Consider the following 18,451-nt stretch of genomic DNA (forward strand, 5'->3'; position numbering starts at 1 on the left):
TGGTTCCTTAGTTGTAGCAAATGGGAGAAACTAGAAAGAGGTATATAAAAATGCTACACTATTTTTGTAACTTTTCTATAAATCTAAAGCTATTCTAAAATCAAAAGTTTATTTAAATTAAAAGATGAATCCACCTGGTGTGGCTCAGTGGTTGAGCATTGACCCATGCACCAAGAGGTTGCCGGTTCGATTCCTGGTCAGGGCACATGCCCAGGCCGGATCTCCAGTGGGGGGCATGCTAGAGACGGCCAATTGATATTCTCTGTCATCAATGTTTCTCTCTCTCTCTCCCTCTCCCTCTAAAATCAATAAAGGAAAAAAAAATTTTATTTAAAAGATGATTAACACATTGTGACACTAACTTTAACAGAATCTCTACACTTCAATCAATAACATCTTTCTTTTTCACCCACACCTATCCACCAAACCATATGGCATAAAGAGTCATTTTCCTGACATATAAGAATACTTCATCTTTTAGGTGTAGTATGAATGGAGTCAGACCCATTCTGAGAGTTTTAGGTTTCCCAGTAATATTTAGGTCATGGCCTTAGTAATACGACACAGTGCTCAAAAGATGGGTCTACAAACCCCTATTTCTCAAGGGCTTTAAAAAAAGTTACATCCTTCAGCTGCCTATACAATACATTTAAATTTCATGTGAATGTTATTAATGACATGATTAAAAAGACAATGCATTAATCTCCAAGGGTAACACATTCTTTGCTAGATTACTGAGGGCAGTATTCATTTACTGATCCATTGTTACCAGAAGAGGTAAGGGGTAAAGTCTGATGTACCACTGTTTTAGAATAAGGATGAGGTTATTTCTTTGCTACTCTCAATTTTTCCTTTAGAATTATAAGAAATGAGGACTCTCAGAATTTTAGAAGATATTTATTTCGTAGTGTTTTCAATTTATCATTTTACTTTGAGAAAGAAGTGTTGGTGTCGAACATTTACTTAGAAAAAAAATAGTGTCGAGTTCCTAGAATCGTTAACAAGAAATGTGCTTTTGTTAACATTTAATATTACAATTTCTAAAGTCCAGTTAATCACAATTTAATTAACCAGAATAATAAATTGGTCAGAATTGCCTGTTTTTAGGAAAGAATGCAAATGCCATTTTTAAAAAGCTGGGAGAAAAAATTATATGCAACTTCCTGCATATATTTTAGGGGTAAAAATAAGATTCAGTAAAATCACTTGTACATTCCATACCTACAGTACTTTACGATAACTCGTTAAGGGAGGAAAAAACCATGATACTTGAAAATAGGTGAAAAAAAGTGTTCCCTATAGAATTCTTAACTAAGGAACCGCAGAAGAGTCAACCAACATATTTTAGGAATATTTTTCATAGTGAAATAGTACTTAATATGGAAAAAAGTAATGGGTGGGAGGGATATACAATAAATTTGGGTAGCTAGTTTTTATATTATCCTTTAAGAAGTTCCGTTAATGCATGTTTTGCATTTCATTAGACTATGGTGGGTGTTTAGTAACAAGAACATAGCAGTTCTCTTGCCCAGAACACAGATGATGTGTCAAACTTCGTGCTGCCAGGCATTTGACATGCACCATCCAAAACCTCACACAACCCTGCAAGGTGCGCACAATGACTACCTAACAAGCACGGGAACCAAGGACACCAGAAGTGAGGGGACTGATGCCAAGTCCCACAGCTGGTCAGGGAGGGAGCCACTACTGACCCTTCCCACAGCACAGCTCCGTGAATGACTCACGACGACGTGACTTCGGGCGCTGACCTTTCTAGGCTTCAAGTTTCTCTGGGGTAAGATGGAGTTGGCTGGCTGACTTCTAATGTTCTCTCCCAGTTTTAAAATAGGAACATTGATTTATATACATTAAATACATATAACATTAAAATGAGAACATTAAAATGGCCATTTTCCCAATGTTTTTGTTAATAATAGGTTATTAACACTGACGCTTACTAATGCTAGTGATGATGAGATCTATCTAGAAATGTTCATTGATTTCTCTCAAACCTCTTCAGTCCTGTTAAGCCAGAACTAGTGAGTGATCTTACCATTTTCAATGTTATTCCTTAAAAGTTGCATATAAGAGGAAATTTCATACTTTTCTGTACCCCACACAAAAGATTTACTTAAATATTTGCCTCCCAAAAATCAATAACTTGCACTCATATGGGAATAATACAAAGAAATCATTTTTCTGGATCTGAAATTAATCAAAATATTAGTTTATTTTTATTCATATTTATTTAAATATAATTTTTGACAAATGAAAACATGTATAAGCATATTTATAACATGGTAGACATACATATAAATGAAATGTATAAATTTGAGACAATGAAATGTATAAATTTGAGACAATTTAACATATATTAGATAAATTGATGACATGGTTAGATTTACCCTTGAGGTACAGTAACATGGATATTAAAAAGGATGGGCTTTCACAAAAACTGCTGTAAAATGATCACATTTTTGTTAGTAGTAAGTCATATTTCCTAGACTGATGTTTTACAAAAACTAAAGATCTAACTTAACCATTTACCTCATATGATAACATTATTTGTAAATACACATTTTTTCAATAGAAATGTTCATCTTTTAAATAACATAGCATTTTTATCAAGAACATGCCACATTTATTAAAAAGACATGCATACCACATTAGAACTTGAATAATTCATGTACCTTTATGCACAGTGTTCAGTTTTGCTATGGCAGTCTATATCTTTGTGAAAAATATACTTACAATTTGGCACAGAATTAATAAATGGTATTGCTACTATTCAGAGCAAACGTGAGTCAAAGTTTATATGGCACAGAAAACACCACCACAACTTCCCGCTTCCCTTTGCAGCTGACTGACCAATAGCAGTTCTTTTCTGTTTTGGTTCCAATAAATAATGGATATTCAAGAACTAGAAGTCATATCTAGGTGTTCTGCCTACAGTCTCATTGGAAATGAGTTGATTTCCGTTTTTCTGGCAGTAAGACATTTCCTTCTGTGTTGTGGCCAACACATTTCTAAATAAGGGTGTTTGTTATCAGCAGTGTGTATCATCGTGAGATGTGTTTCTTTGGGAGGCAGAGAGGTGGGAAGGAAATGTGGGTCTCTTCAGAAACTAGGAACATATGTGGTCAGGAGAGTAGATGCGAACAAAGGCAGAAGCAGAGGCAGAGGCAGGGAACGTTCTTAGGGAAGCTCGCGAGGGGGCACCTCCAAAGAAGCATCAAGGCAGAAACAAGGCAGGAACACAGGAATCACTCAGGGTGCAAAGGACCGCCGTGGGCTTAAGGAAGCGGAAATTCATCACACGAGGCGACAGCAGCGAGAGCATTCCTGTACCAGCAACCCCCCTTGCTTTTTAGGAAAAGTTTTCAATTTCCCCTTCAGTGTCTATATCAAGACTAAGAAATTAAGCTAACTGGCAACAATTTTTTCTGAACTCATTCGTAAAATCTTTGGAAGAAGAAAGAGAATAATATTAACTCAAGCTTCCTCCAAACCAGGGAAGAGAATTCACACTCTCTCGAAGGGCAGACTTCAGACTTGTGGTAACCAAGGAAAATGCCACGGTTCTTTTTCACAGTTCTTCTAAGAGAAATTTGAGGTGTTATATTTTGAGAGCCTGATTAAAGAAATCTACTCCTTTCATGAAACTATGATTGCCTAATTTTTCTATTATCTGGGAAAAGGAAGTAGAAGTTCCATTTTCATACAAATATATTTTATTCTGAAAACCAGGGCCATGAACACTATTGTTTACTTTAGGGTGCTAGCTTTTCTGAGGGCCTTCAGACAATGAAATGGCAAAGAACACAAAACAGGTGAAATACAATAGGCAAACTTTTGTTTTAAAGCTGTTAAGGTACAAACAAAAATTACGAATCACAGAGCACCGAATTTTCCAGAGTAAAATCATACCAAAACCGTGACAAGTTCTCACTGACATCGCAGGCGAGCAGGTGGTCGGGAAGGTCACTGATGGTGCCCTGCACGGCCAGCACGTGCGGGGCCAGGGTGAAGGGCACGTCGGCCAGAAGCTCAGCCATCAGCGAGCTGCTTTCCAGAGGCTGGCCTGCCGGCCTCTCCGCCTCAGGGCCGGCTGCAGTCACACCGGAGGGGTTTTCTTTGCCAGTCTAAAAATACATACATATTCAGATCATTCAGACCTTACGGATTTGGAGGCTTAGTAATGGTAAATGTGGCACGAATATGCCGAAATGAGAGAAATGGGGCACATATAAATATTCCCAGATCAGAATGTAGCCTGAGAAAGACATGCACACGGAGCTGTACTAAGCTTTAAAGTGAATCCTAAACCCGACTCCTCCTCAGGCTGACCACCCATGACCCCTCAAACACAAACTGCCATTCTTGCTAGTTCCCTGGCCCAGTAATGTCGAGAGAGTCTGTCTGCTTTCAGGCTGGACAGAAGCACCAGATTCCCTGGGCAACCTTGCATCAGCACCGTGCAGCGTGGCCTTGCCCACTTCGGCGTGATTACGGAGCAAAGTGCCTAGAAGTCACTGGCATTTCCTGAGTGTGTCCTTGCCAGTTGCTGTTTCACATGCGTAGGTCTATCCCCAACTAGACACGAGGGTCCTTGAGGGCAAGCGATGTTGCTGACATGTCTTTGCATTCTCTGCCTTGCGTATCTGACTACCTTACCCTAATATATACCTGTAACGTGTACCATGAGTACTGATTGTCTGACTTTCACAGGAACTAACATCTTAAATTATTCAAACATGAAGAATTGATATATCTTGTTCAATTTCTTTAAAATCGGTATATCTTGCAAACAGCAGTTTACCAAAAGGCGTGCAGTAGGGAGCTCATAGGATCCATCAGTAGTACCAGTCATTTCAGTTTCTTCATTGAAACTGAAATATATTTACAGCAATGAGAATGAAAAGTGGCTGAAACCAAAATCAAACCAGTTTAGGCAAAAATTTCCTGTCACACCCCACGTGTCCTGGGCGCCTCTCTGACCTCATGGCAGCGAGTCTGTCCGGCTCCCTCCAGTCCAGTCTCAGGGGCTCCTCACGTGCACACCAGCCTGCTTCTGCCGTAGGCCTTTGATTTTCAGTCCCCGTGCCGAGGAGGTTCTGCCCCAGATACACACTGGGCTCCTTCCCTCGCCTCCTTCCAAGTGTCGGCCCAAATGTCACCTTCTCAATGAGACCATTTCCTGACCCCATATTTAAGCTGCACCTGCCCTTCCTGTCCCCTCCTCTCCACAGCCGTTAGCACCTTGTTCTGTGTAATATAATGTATTCGGGTCATAATCCACCGGAAACCCAAGGAGTTTTTATCTCCTGTGTTCACTGCTGTATCCCAAATGCCCAGACCAGTGCCCAGTGCTCAATCAATATTTATTATTTGGATGAAAGAAGACAAGATTTTTGCTTGTATGGGGCTTACATTATAACAGTTATAAATGTTGATAAATTCCCTATCTCTAAGTCTAGAGAAGAAAGATTTTTCTGTATAAGAAATAATTTTAAAAAACTTTTTATGGAAGTGTAAAAGACATACAGAGAGGGTACATCGAAAGTTACAGCTTGCTCAATTTTAACCGACTGAAACACTCGTGAGCACCCACATCACAGAACAAAAATGACCAGCTCCCCCAGAGCCCTTATGGGGCTCTTTCTGTCACAATCAGCTCCCTGTCTCTGCCCCGTCACCATCCTGACTTCTAACAGCATAGACTGGTTGGCCCTATTTTTGTGTTTAAATGAAGGTAATCCTATAGTATAAACTCTTGTTTCTGGCTTTCACTCAACATTGTATGGAAGAGATTCGTCTATATTGTCGCATGTGGGATGGAAAAGAACACATCGTTGCAAAGGAGATACATTCAGACAGACTGTCTTGCAAGGATCGCTGCGGTGGCTGTGCTGACAGTGGGGTGGCAGGTCCGGCGGCCAGGAAAGGACACAGGAAGAGCGGCTGAGAGATGACGGTGGTGTGGGTTAGGTTGTGGTGACACAGGTGGGGTGAATGGTGGGACAGGGATATACTTGCTGAGGGGTGGAGGGGGGCAGGAGAGCAGGAGCGCAGTCAAGGATGGATGAAGGCATGTTTTGGCCTGAGCAGGAAGGTCACGAGTCCAGGTTTGGTCATCCCAGGCGCCCCCAGACACCCAAGTGGAGCTGCTAACAGGCAGGGGGACACACTTCGAGCTGGAGCTGGGTGAGAGAGCTGGTGGAGAAGGTCTCTGGGTGTGTGTTTAAAAGAGCACGGGAGGAAAGAAAGTGAAAAGTGTGAGAACGGACAATTATCTCAAGACATTATGCCGCAGACGGGAAGAGAGACATGGGCCAGCAGCTGAAGGAATGTGGGGTCAAGTGAGCTTTCTCTTGATCTTATTTTCTGTTTTCCAAGTTGAAAGAAACAAGGGCAGTTCATAGGCTAATGAGATGGAGGTCATAAGAAAGGAAAAAATCAGTGGCGATTCTGTAGAGGAGGAACTGCTCTCTTCATGGGCATCAAGAACGATTTGAAGTTATCAAATACATCCCTAGTGCAAGTGGTCTGATATGTTTATGTGAAAATAAAATACCAGAGTACTTTCTTAGGATTGTAAATAGAACAGTAACCATACCCTGTCGTGACAAAGCTTATTAGAAAGGCCCCTATGCAGTGGACAGAACCTGCCTACTGACCCCTAATGGGACTTAGATAATATGATCTTAGGTCAGCCAACAGCACGGGGAGCAGTGATGCCCGATTCCCCGATTCCAGGGAAGGGCTGCCCCATGGCTGCTGTCTTTGCGGGTTAGTACGCACAGGGCTTTAGTGACGGGAGCAGCATGCTTAAGACAGAGTCTAGAGCTCTTGCTTCGGTGCAAATCCAAGGTCTCCTGCTTATTATTATTATTATTTTTATCCTCACCTGAGGACATTTTTCCATTTTTGTTCAGATAGAGGGGGAGGGGGGGAGAGAGAGAGAGAAACATTGATGTGAAAGGGACACATCGAGTGGCTGCCTCTTGCACAACCCCAACAGGGGCTGGGGACAAACCGCAGGCGAGGTACGCGCCCTTAGCGGGAACCGAACCTGGGTCTTTCTGATCCACGGTCCGACGCTCCAACCGCTGAGCCACACTGGCCAGGGCAAGGTCTCCTGCTTATTAATAAGCAAATGGCCTTGGGCAAGTTATTTAACTTCTCTGCCCCTCAGTTTCTTTAGCTGTATAATGAGATCAATAACAGTACCTATTTCACAAGATTGTTATGAGGATTAAATAATGTTCATGAGTAGAAGAATGCTTAGCACGTGTTAAAATGAGTACAGTCTTTCAGAATGTCAGCTCCCACTGGCCCTAGATGTGGTCCAGGATCCATTCCTCTCTTGTCTGAGGCACTCACTGGTGCTTGGAACCACCTCACCTTCCCCTCTCCTCCGACATGCTGCCTCTCTCCGCCCTCAGGAGCGGATGCTCCCTGGACTGCTAGTCTCATCCTGTTCTTGAGCTTTCTTCCCCTTCCTTGTGTACAGAACGTTGTCCAGCTCCATCAGCCAAGTCACCTCCCTTCTTAAACAAAGGCATTCCTGACATCTCACCTCGCCACGGAAGCACTCTGCTTTCTAAACACAAAGCTTCTGAGGGTCAGCGCTCCAGCAGAAATGCTGAGTTATTCGTTCATGCTTTCATTCATCCTCTCCCCTTCTTTTTTTTTAATCCTCACCAGAGGACATTTTTCCATCTTTTGTTCAGATAGAGTGGGAGGGAGAGAGAGGAACAGAGAGAGAGAGAGAGAGAGAGAGAGAGAGAGAGAGAGAGAGAGAGAGAGAGAAACATCAATGTGAAGGGAACACATCGAGTGGCTGCCACCTGCACGACCGACCAGGGCCGGGGACAAACTGCAACCGAGGTACATGCCCTTAGCGGGAACCGAACCCGGGTCTCTCTGGACCGTAGGCCGACGCTCTAACCGCTGAGCCAAACCGGCCAGGGCCATCCTTTCCCCTGCTTTACAGTCCTTCTTCCAGGACACGATTGAGGACAACCTGCATGGAGACCTTTCTAATAAGCTTTGTCACAACAGGGTGTGGTTGAAGACCATGTCAAACTACATCTAGAATAATAAAGGAATTGAGATGTGGTTTCTTGTTCAAGTTCTCCTGATAAATCAGCCTCATGACCAGAAGGGCACTGCTTCACCCACTGGGGCCTCAGCCCTCTGTTCTGTAAAACGAGTGGTGACGGACAAAAGATGATGAGCCCTGGTCAGTGTGGCTCAATAGTTAGAGTGTCGGCCCTCGAAATAAAGGGTCATGGGTTCAATTTCTGGTCAAGGGCACGTAGCTGGGTTGTAGGTTTGATCCGCAGCCCTGGTTGCGGTGCCTGCAGGAGGCAATCAGTGTGTCTCTCTCTTTCTCCCTCCATCCCTCCTTCCTTCCACTCTCTCTCAAAATCAATAGAAAAAATACTCTCAGGTGAGGATTAATGCCTCCCACCCCCCAAAATGATGATGATGATGACAGCGACTAGCACATATTGCACACTTACTTCGTGCGAGGGTCCATCTAGGCTGTTTAAATGTACTCACTCAAGCCTCCCAGCTCTGTGGGGTGTGTACCGGGATCAGTCCCATGTTAGAAACAAGAGGACACTGAGGCACAGAAAGGTTAAGGAAGTTGCCCCAGGTTGCACAGCAAGTCTGTGATAAAACAGGATCAAACCCAGTGATCTCTAGTCCGCTAATGCACGTAAGACCTGGCACACTTCAGACATACTCTGGACAGACTAGATGACTAAGTGAACAGAGCCTGGAGAATTTGGGGAACAGTCCTGGAAAATATGGCCGTTTCTACATGGCATATCTGGCTTCAATTAGAAGGAAACAAGACTAATATCTTTAGGGAGAAAGGACAGAAGCTCATTAAGGTGACGGATCTTAGACTGAAGAAGGATAGAAAAGCAACTGTAATGGAACAGAGATCTGCCCCTGGAGACGAGTCGGCCAGGAGGCTGGTAGGGTAACGCATGGACGGTGAAACAGACGGACTGCGAGTGGATCCTCGCTGAACAGGAGAAAAGGAAGGTACTTGGGAGGGTACTAGTGTTCTTCCTTTTTTTTTTTTTTTCTTTAAATTCTCACTTGAGAATATTTCTCTATTTATCTTCAGATAGAATGAGAGGGAGGGAGAGAGACACATCGACTGGTTGCCTCCCAAACGACCCCGACCAGGGCCGGGGACAAACCGCAACTGATTACGTGCCCTTGGCTGGAATTGAACCCGCAACTCATTGGTCTGTGGGCTCTGATGCTCTACCGCTGAGCCAAACCAGCCAGGCCATGTTCTTTCTACCTTTGTGTATGCTTGAAAATTTTCCATAATGAAAAGTTTCCAAACATCAAACTGACTTTAAAAGAGCCACGGACAGAGTGTGCGCCAACGCCTCCTAGGAGGGCCTGGCTCCAGCGGTGCTGCGGGCCTGGGGCCTGCCCTCGGCTGGGTGCACGGTCTCCAGGGAGGCTCCTGCCCTCGCGGCTGCAGGGCGAGTGCCATGCTGCAGCTGCTGGCGTGCTGAGAGCTGGGGGAATCACAAGGCAAAACGAGGGTGAGTCACAAAGAAAACGCGAGTCAAATTCAAGGCCCCCTCCCCCGGGAACCCTGATCACCACGTCTCAGGCTTGGCAGCCAGTGGGAGCTGAGGGCCAGACAGGTGCCCGGCTCCCCTGCAAAAAGCAGCCCTCTCTCTTGGACACGGTCTTTCCTTTTTTTTTTTTTTTTCATTTGCATAATAAAATGGGCCTTTAAAAGGGAGAATGAGTATATTAACCACAAAAGAGCAAGAAGAAAAGAATCAACCTTATGGTTAATAGCCAGATTTTAAAAAATTACTTCAAATATTATGTTCATAAAACATGTTCATTATCTTGGTGAGGAATCCTGCTCACAGAAACGCTGCCATGACGATGTTCCTTCGTATGTTCCTTCGTATAATCTAGTCATCTAGCTCTAATACTGCTCTTTCAATGAGCGTTCGCCCTTACAGGCTTAAATATGAGTATACCCTGTCAGAATGGCTCTATGTTAATCGTAGGGAGGAAATAAATGTCCTTATCAATATGATTACAACAAACAAAATTTATAATTAATTGGCTGTTTTCATGGCCATTATAAAAATTATTTCTTGTTCATCAGTTAAACTTGGCCAGTCCATTTAAAAAAAATTTTTTTTGTTTACTGATTTTAGAGAGAGAGGAAGGGAGAGGGACAGAGTATTAGAAACATCGAAGAGAGAGGACATTGACTGGCTGCCTCCTGCATGCCCCCACTGGGGATCGGGCCCACAACCTGGGCATGTGGCCTGACCGGGAATCGAACCGGTGACCTCTTGGTGTATGGGACAATGCTCAACCACTGAGCCACACCAGCCGGGTGGTCAGTCTATTTATTTAACAGGTTATCTTGTATTCCTCACATTCTGTTATCTGTGTCTCAAATAACTCAAAGAGGTTTATAGACACTGTTCCTCCCTTTCTTGTAAAGGGGCTGTGAAGATTCATGAGGTTCAATCTGTGAAATCTCAGAGCTTAGGAAAACCACACTCCAAGGATAGCGGGCACACAGTACTTTTTAGTAAGGGCTTAGAAAAATGAAGTTACTTCCCTGGAGCAGCAGCAGGTTAGCGGCGTCCTTGTGAACCTCACTCTTGGGTGTTTGAAGGCAAGGAAATGTAGTTTTAAGGACAGACAACTTCATTTTTCCTGGCACAAAGACCACCATGAAATCTATGAAGGGGCACCAACTTGGCAAACTTACTAACAATTTGGAGATCTCATCTGCTTGGCCCTCATCTGCTTACCCAACGAACATATGAACATTTTATTAATAGGAACATCACCTCTATTTGGCTTTTTTTTTTTTTACAATCTCCTGCTTTTTTCTGCATCCCATGCCTCAGATAAGTAAAGATAAAATAGCGTTTACAATAAAAGCAACATTTTAAAGCATGAAAATTTAGAAACCAGCCTTAACCAAAACAGTAATAAAACCTATTAAAAGAACACAAAGCCATATATAACACACCCATCTAACACATTCAATTTACATGCAAAGAAGGTAGCTATGTCAAGCATATTTCTAGGAAATGAGTTATAGTAAGAAGAGGTAATATCAACCTCTGGCTGTCTATGCCTTTAAATTCTAATGTCTATAGATAAAAGACTTGTTCCTTTGAACAACAGCCTGAACAAGCAACACTGTCACTTTATCTCCCCAGATAACTATCCACTCTATTCTGGCTTCGGCTGGTATCTGCTTGCATTACATCAGCTTCTTGATGGGGGAGGGGTGGGGTGCAAATCTGAGTCAGAAGCATCAGGGGACTAGAGGAAAAGGTGATACAAGCAAGGCACAATTAAGGCAGTCCTCAGGCTTCTTGGTTTTCCTAAGACGCTGGTTGCTCATAAAAGTCTGGCTAGCTGAGAAAAGCCAGAGGACTGGTCTCTTACACCTACCTAAGTCCTAAGCAACAGTCTCCTTTCACTTGTAAGAAATTATGTTTCCGATTTTTCTGCAAATCCCCACTATCCACACCAGTAGTATTTACCCAACATAAGTGCACACTAAATATTTTTGAATGGCACTGAATCTGTTCCCCTTGTTTCTCAGATACTCTAGGCACCCCAGACTTGAATTTTAAATTGACGGGTTAGGCCAGAGAAACAAAGAATAGCCTAGAACACTTGACCACTGTTACAGATAAGTTGAGAGAAAGCTGAATCACCGAAAACCTGTGTGTTCCATAAGACCTGGGCTCCCAGTACCAGGATGTTATATATCTGAGTAGCAAATTAAGAGGCTAGGCCAGCAAGTAAAGATTTTCTTTATTCCCTTAACTTTCTGATCTCTGATATAATTTCACTTTAAATTTTGGCTCATGATTTTTTTCAGTATTTGTTCCCTTTCCTCTTCTTTTCCCCTATTTCCACCTCCCTGTGCTGTCTGCTTCCCTGTCTTTCTTAAAAAAGAAAAAAATAGTTCTGACTTCCTCTTTTCACAGCGCCAGCTGAATGGTCCGAGTGAAGATGGGGAAGTCAGCCGGCTGGCACTGCGTCTAATCCGTTCCATGCTTTCTTGGAACAGCGGCTTGACGGCAGCCAGAAAATCTGTACCAGCCAACTGGAGGGGGGAGAGTGGAAAGAGGAAAGAGAAGCATTTTAGGAAAGGAACCAGCAAGAAACTGTGTTCAATGTGGGAGCCTGTTCATGAAAATACAAAAGGCTACTCCAGTGATTTTCTTACAAAAAAATCTAAAAAATTAGTTTATAAAAATCAATTCCTAACCTCTCCTTCTCCCAGGGGGCCTTCCCCCATTCTTCACAGGGCATATTTCGCTTCTCTTCTCCAGCCTACCGGATCGCCTCCTCCTCCTGCTCAGCCTCCTACTTAACAGAAAACAGGACCCTCCTCACCCTGCCCGACCCAAAAAACGTATCTGCGTTTGTACCCACCTGTGCTTCCCTTGCCACAGGGGGACGTACCCTCTTCCTGCCCACAGCGAATCCCTCACCTGGTGCTCCACGTCCTCCTGCCCATTCTTCAGGGACACGGCCGCATCTATTAGAAGGCATCTCCTAACTGCCAGTCTTTCACAGATCAGTTCACCAGTTCCAGAAAACTCGAGCAGCCTCGCCCACTGCCATGGCGCCCTGAGCGCCCGCAGCCAGGCTGCGACCAGGGGACAGGGTCTGCTGCGCTCCTCACCCCTGCGCTCCGCCGCCTCCAGCCTTGCTGTCACTTCTTTGCTCCACGCAGAGGTTCTGAAGTGCTAACCTTATATCATCTCTGTTGCCCTTACGACTGGCGACTGTATTTTCATTTCTTGGCTTCTGTGCCACTTCTTAGTTTTGCCTTCTGTCTATTCTTTTAGCTATTTCTGAGGCGATGGCATTCTCTAGGGCCTCATTTCTGTTCCTGTATTCTTCTTAGTCTCCACACCTACCTGGATGAGCTTATCCATATTCATGGTGCCCACTGCCCCACTCCCAGGAGGTAAATAAGTATGTAGATAAGTGTGTGTGTGCGCCCACACGCACGTCCCGATCTCAAACCCAGATTTCTGTCTAGAGCTCCTGACTCATTCGCTCAACTCCTATTACACATTTTCTTTTGGATATTCCATAGGAATCTCAAACTCAACATGTTCTAAACCTGGTTCTCGTCTCCTTCCCCACACACAAACTTGAATTGTTGTTGACTTCTCTTCCTGTCATATTACTTCCTCCATCTACTGAATGACCAGGTCCTGCTGATTTGATGTTTTTAGTATCTCCCCAGTGGCATCTGTTTCTTCCCGGTCCACTGCTATTCTCTTGTTGCAGACCACTCCAGTCTTCTGCCTTGAATGCTGCACGAGTTTCCTGCCTGCGGCCTTGCTGCCCCTACACAACTTTCTCCCTGGCACAGCTAGTACCTAAAACACATGCTTTTCCTTCCTTAAAATTCCTCAGTGCCTTTGGAGAAAAGAACAAACTCCTTATAGTACAACAGGTATGATCCTGACCTTGCTGACCTCTCCAATTTCCTTTATTCTATTCCTTAAACTCTTTACTCCATCCACCAAGCTATTTGCTATTATCCAAATGTAACAGGTTCTCTCTTTAACTCAGAGCCTTGGCTCATTCAGTTACTTTTGCCTGAACTGGGACATCTTTCTGTCTTCTTCTACTCCCTTCATCTTGCCCTTTAGGGTATACATCAGGACTCTTTAGGAAGATTTCCCCATGTAACTCCTCAAACCTGGCTGAGATCCTGTGTGTTCCCGTAACAGCCTGTGCACACCACTTCACAGCACACAGCACACCAGAGAAGTCTCTGCACCTGCATGAACCCATGGGCTGCTCAAAGCCAGCAGAGCTTTCCTTCCATTCCCCTTGCAACCAGAGCAAGGCTGGCTCCTAACAGGTGACCCACGCATGCTATTGAAGGAATACGTAATTTAAATTTCCTCATCAACTTTATATTCAAGTTGATTCAGAATACACGAGGAATCGTTATGTTGATCTGGATTTCTGCATCTGTTTGTTTTCCTAATACGATTTTACCAACTGTTTTCACCAACATGGTGAACCATGGATGGTATTAAATATGGACAGATTTTAAAACTCGTTTGAGACCCCCAGCAATATGAGATGGGTTGTTCTTGACTTGACAAATGAACTTCACAAATATGTTTCCCAAAGGAAGTTCAGTGAGGTCCTGCTACAATGCTGATGAAACTCTTGAGGATGCATTTTTACCATAGGTCAACTTTGCACTGGGTGAGGGGAAGATGTTAACCTAAGGTCCTGCAAATTCCCCTTAATAAACTGTCTTTGTCCATTCAGGCTACTATTAAAAAATAAATAAATAAATAACAAAAACAGAGGCTAAGGTGGCTTATAAACAACAAAAATGCATTTCTCCGTTCTGAGCCCAGGAAGTTCAAGATCAAGGTTCCAGCAGGCTCATTGTCTATGGAACCTGCTTCCTGGCTCATAGACTGCTCTCTTTTTGCTATAACATCACATGGCAGAAGGGGCCAGGGATCTCTCTGGAGCCTCTTTCATAAGGGCACTAATCCCATCTATGAGGACTCTATCCTCATGGCCTAATCACTCCCCAAAGGCCCCTCCTCCAAATACCCTCACATTGGGGATTAATTTCGACATAGGGATTTGGGTGTGGGGGGCCCATTCCGTCTATAGCATCAACCTGCCTTACACAGCTCTTCCCTCCCAGGAACCAGATGCTCCCACAACTATGCAGTCCAGTCTGCAGGGGCTGCAGTGGAGCCTATGCCTGGGGCAGGAGTCCAGGGCCAGGACCAGCATCAGGGTGGCAGGAAGAGGGGGGTACTGTCAGAGGAGAAAAGCCTCAGAGATGAGAGCTGAAAAGAGGGTACGAGAGGGGTGGTTTAATTTCTGTTCACCCCCGTTACAGGGAAAAGCCTCTTTCTTACTTCTCTGGTTTCCATAGATGGACTTTTCTCTAAGCACGTTGGCCTTCTGGCTCATTCCTCCCCAAGGAGGTAGACCGAGTTACCTGATTGGTGGGTGACAGTATATATAGGTCCACCTTTCTAGATCGGGAAGCCAAACCATCCAGTGACCTGAGGCCTGGGCAAAGTTTCTTTATCTTTCTGTCTCTGCTTGGACCGAGGGAGACAAGTACACACAGGGTCTGCTGTGCCGACTTAGACCTTCCTCACAAGTCTCGATATGGGTTACTGGAGCTGTGCAAGTCCGTTTTAACTACTATTCTAAGCTGCCTCCACCAGCCGGGGCTGGCCTTTGGGTCTTCTTTGTCCACTGGCCCAGGATGCAGGTGAGAAAAGGATGCCCACTGTTAGACCAAAGACCCCACCAAAGCAACTCCGTGTATATAGAAACGGAAATATTAACCACACTAAAAGAAAACAAAATCATGCAGATGTTAAATGATCTGGAAATTTAAAAATGTAACTAATGGATTTAAACTTATATGCCATATAATACTCTATAAAACAACTTGTTGGTATGATTTTATCTATTTCATAATTCAGTGAAATCTGTGGGACCAGCAATGTTCTAATCAGAATCTTGGAAAAGTAACAACCAACATTTGTTTAGTGCTTTACACAGTTTTTGAAGTAGTTTCACATGTTATTTTACTTGAGCCTCACAACCCACTAAATCTGATAGGGAAGCCGTTGTTTCTGGTCTCATCTTCTGAGGTTCAAAGTTGAGTGGCTGTATAAGGTCACACCGCTACTAACTGGCAGAGACTTGCATTCTGGGTCTCCTCGTTTTCAACCCAGAGCTGTCCCTCTGATGCACAGGCCATCACCCCAGTGAACAGTTTTAAAGCTTACCTGTCTAATGTTTTTTTTTATTATCCTCACCCGAGGACATTTTTTTCCATTTTTGTTCAGATAGAGTGGGAGGGAGGGAGAGGAAGAGAGAGAGAGAGAGAAACATCGACGTGAAAGGGATACATCGAGTGGCTGCCACCTGTACGACCAACCAGGGCCGAGGACAAAATGCAACTGAGGAACGTGCCCTTAGCAGGAACTGAACCCGGGTCTCTCTGGACCGCAGGCCGACACTCCAACTGTTGAGCCAATAAAAACCGGCCAGGGCTGGTTTTTATTTATTTATTTATTTATTTTATTTATTTATTTTTTTATCCTCACCCGAGGACACCTTTCCATTTTTTGTTCAGACAGAGCAGGAGGGAGAGAGAGGAGGAGAGAGAGAGAAACATCGACGTGAAGGGACACATCGAGTGGCTGCCACCCGCACGACCAACCAGGGCCGGGGACAAACCGCAACCGAGGTACGTGCCCTTAGCGGGAACCGAACCCGGGTCTCTCTGTACCACAGGCCGACGCTCCAACCGCTGAGCCAAACTGGCCAGGGCTGGTTTTGTTTTTAAAGGCTTAAGTTGAACAATTTCTCTAAGGACAAGTGTTATCTGGGGTGGAAGACAAAGGTCCAAAAATACAGACTGTGCTGCCATAGAACCTGAGTTGAAAGTAACGGGTCAACTAAGCATCTTATTACTAGGTTAAATCTACCAACATGGATAAAATATACAACAGCTTAGAAACCTGTAGCATCTGATCATAGCCAAGGTTACACAATGGCTTAAGCTTTTGTGTGTGAATTCTTCAAGCTTATTATGTGCACCATAGGTCTGATGAATTTGATATCCCTTATCAGTCACACTAGATTGACTTCACTTCCCATTTATACAGCTTTATTTATTTTAAATATCTATTTGACTTCTTCAGAATGCATTTCAGCAAGATCATACATATTTCTCAGATAATTTCAAAGGAAAACAATGAAAAATGATCTTGCACATCTCAGCACACTGAATATTAATTTCACTCAAATGATTAATTTTCATTTTGTAAAATAATTAAGTACTCTAAGCAACTGCATGCATATACAATAAGAAAGGAAATGAAATGCTTTCTATTTATAAAACTGGTAAGAAAATATAAATATTTATATTATACTAATTTGTTTTTATATAATTTGATAAATGGATATCACTTATGATATTGAATGAATGTAAATAAATAGCATAGGATACTTGTAGGAAATACTAAAAGAAAGTAAATAAAAATATTAAGTGATAACTATATGCTGCCTTTTTTTGGCATGTGCTTTGATGGAATGAACATTTGACAAATTCATAACCTAAGTATAATAAGAACAAACATTTTGATACTATAAAAAATAAAAATAATTATTTCATAAGGTTGTTTAAAGACAGAAAGCTACTGTTTTGCTGCTTTTAATTTATACTGAAAAGTTTACATTTTGTCAAAGTTTCCACCATTATTCAAAAACATATATACTTTTTCTTATGTACTGAGAATTGTCATGTCCATAGCCAGAAATAAAAGACCACTATCAGCAGGATCGCACATTCACCCTGTATATATATATATATATATCTTTGCAATCTGAGGAAACAAATAATTCTTTAAGAAAAGCCTTACTTTCTTTGAAATTTAAATTTAATGTGTGGACTAGTCCACACCCTTGGAAATACTACAGTTGGTGAATACACACCTGTAAGTTTCCATATACAAATGAAAGTGAAAGGAAATGCATCATACCTAATTATAAGGGAGGCTAATCAAATTCCACTCAGAGGGCACACGAGTCCTAGTATTACCCACACTTGCAGCACCTAACCCAGAACTCCACTAGAAAAACAGTGTTTGGCAAACTGAAGAGGTGAGCAGAAAGCTGTGTCATTTAACCTTGGCTCTCATTTGCAAAAAGGTTCTATTTCAAAATAGAAGATGGGGTAGGAAAAATAAATACAGCTGTGTTTTCTCCATGCCAGTGAGGATGAAGGGGCTATTCGGAATGCAGGAGGCTGGGCCGGGTCCCTTGGTGCCCAAGGACAAGCCTAATATTTCACTTACGGCTAAGTCAGGATAATTTTTGTTATTGTGGTAAAAGACATAAAATTTATCATCTTAACCATTTTAAGTGTAGAATTCAGTGGCACTGAATACATTCACAGCGTTGTGTAACTACCACCACCACCCATCGTTAGAACTTTTTCACCATCCCAAACAGAAACTCAACCCACTGAACAACTCCCGTCTATCATACTATCTATTAACCTCTGTTACACTTGTCAATTTGCCTCTTTTAGGTACCGCATATAAATGGAACCATACAATGTTTGTCCTTTAATGTCTGGCTTATTTCACTTAGTATATTGTTTTCAGGGACCATACATATTATATTGTGTATCAGAATTTCATTCCTTATATTGTGTATCAGAATTTCATTCCTTTCTAAGGCTGAATAGTATTCTATTATATGTATATTGTTTATCCATTCATTTGCTGATAGACATCTAGGTTATTTCCACCTTTTGGCTATTGTAGGATGGTATTTTTAAGCTAGAGTAAAATCAACTACT

General features: G+C 42.9%; 1 protein-coding gene across 2 annotated transcripts in view; it reads right to left on the reverse strand.

Moving 5' to 3' along the window:
- Positions 1 to 2,396: 2,396 nt before the first annotated feature.
- Positions 2,397 to 18,451, reverse strand: part of UMAD1 (UBAP1-MVB12-associated (UMA) domain containing 1) — a 237,189-nt gene continuing 221,134 nt past the window's right edge. The window contains exon 4 of one of the 2 annotated variants that reach the window (XM_036246297.1): positions 2,397 to 4,142. In XM_036246297.1, coding sequence (XP_036102190.1) covers positions 3,885 to 4,142 — 258 coding nt within the window. In that variant the 3' untranslated portion in view covers positions 2,397 to 3,884. Of the gene's footprint in view, positions 4,143 to 11,599; positions 12,155 to 18,451 lie in introns of those variants that run through there. The other variant, XM_036246296.1, reaches the window with a different exon arrangement.

The sequence above is a fragment of the Molossus molossus genome, unplaced genomic scaffold (assembly GCF_014108415.1).
Source record: "Molossus molossus isolate mMolMol1 unplaced genomic scaffold, mMolMol1.p scaffold_m16_p_7, whole genome shotgun sequence".
Lineage (NCBI taxonomy): Eukaryota > Metazoa > Chordata > Mammalia > Chiroptera > Molossidae > Molossus > Molossus molossus.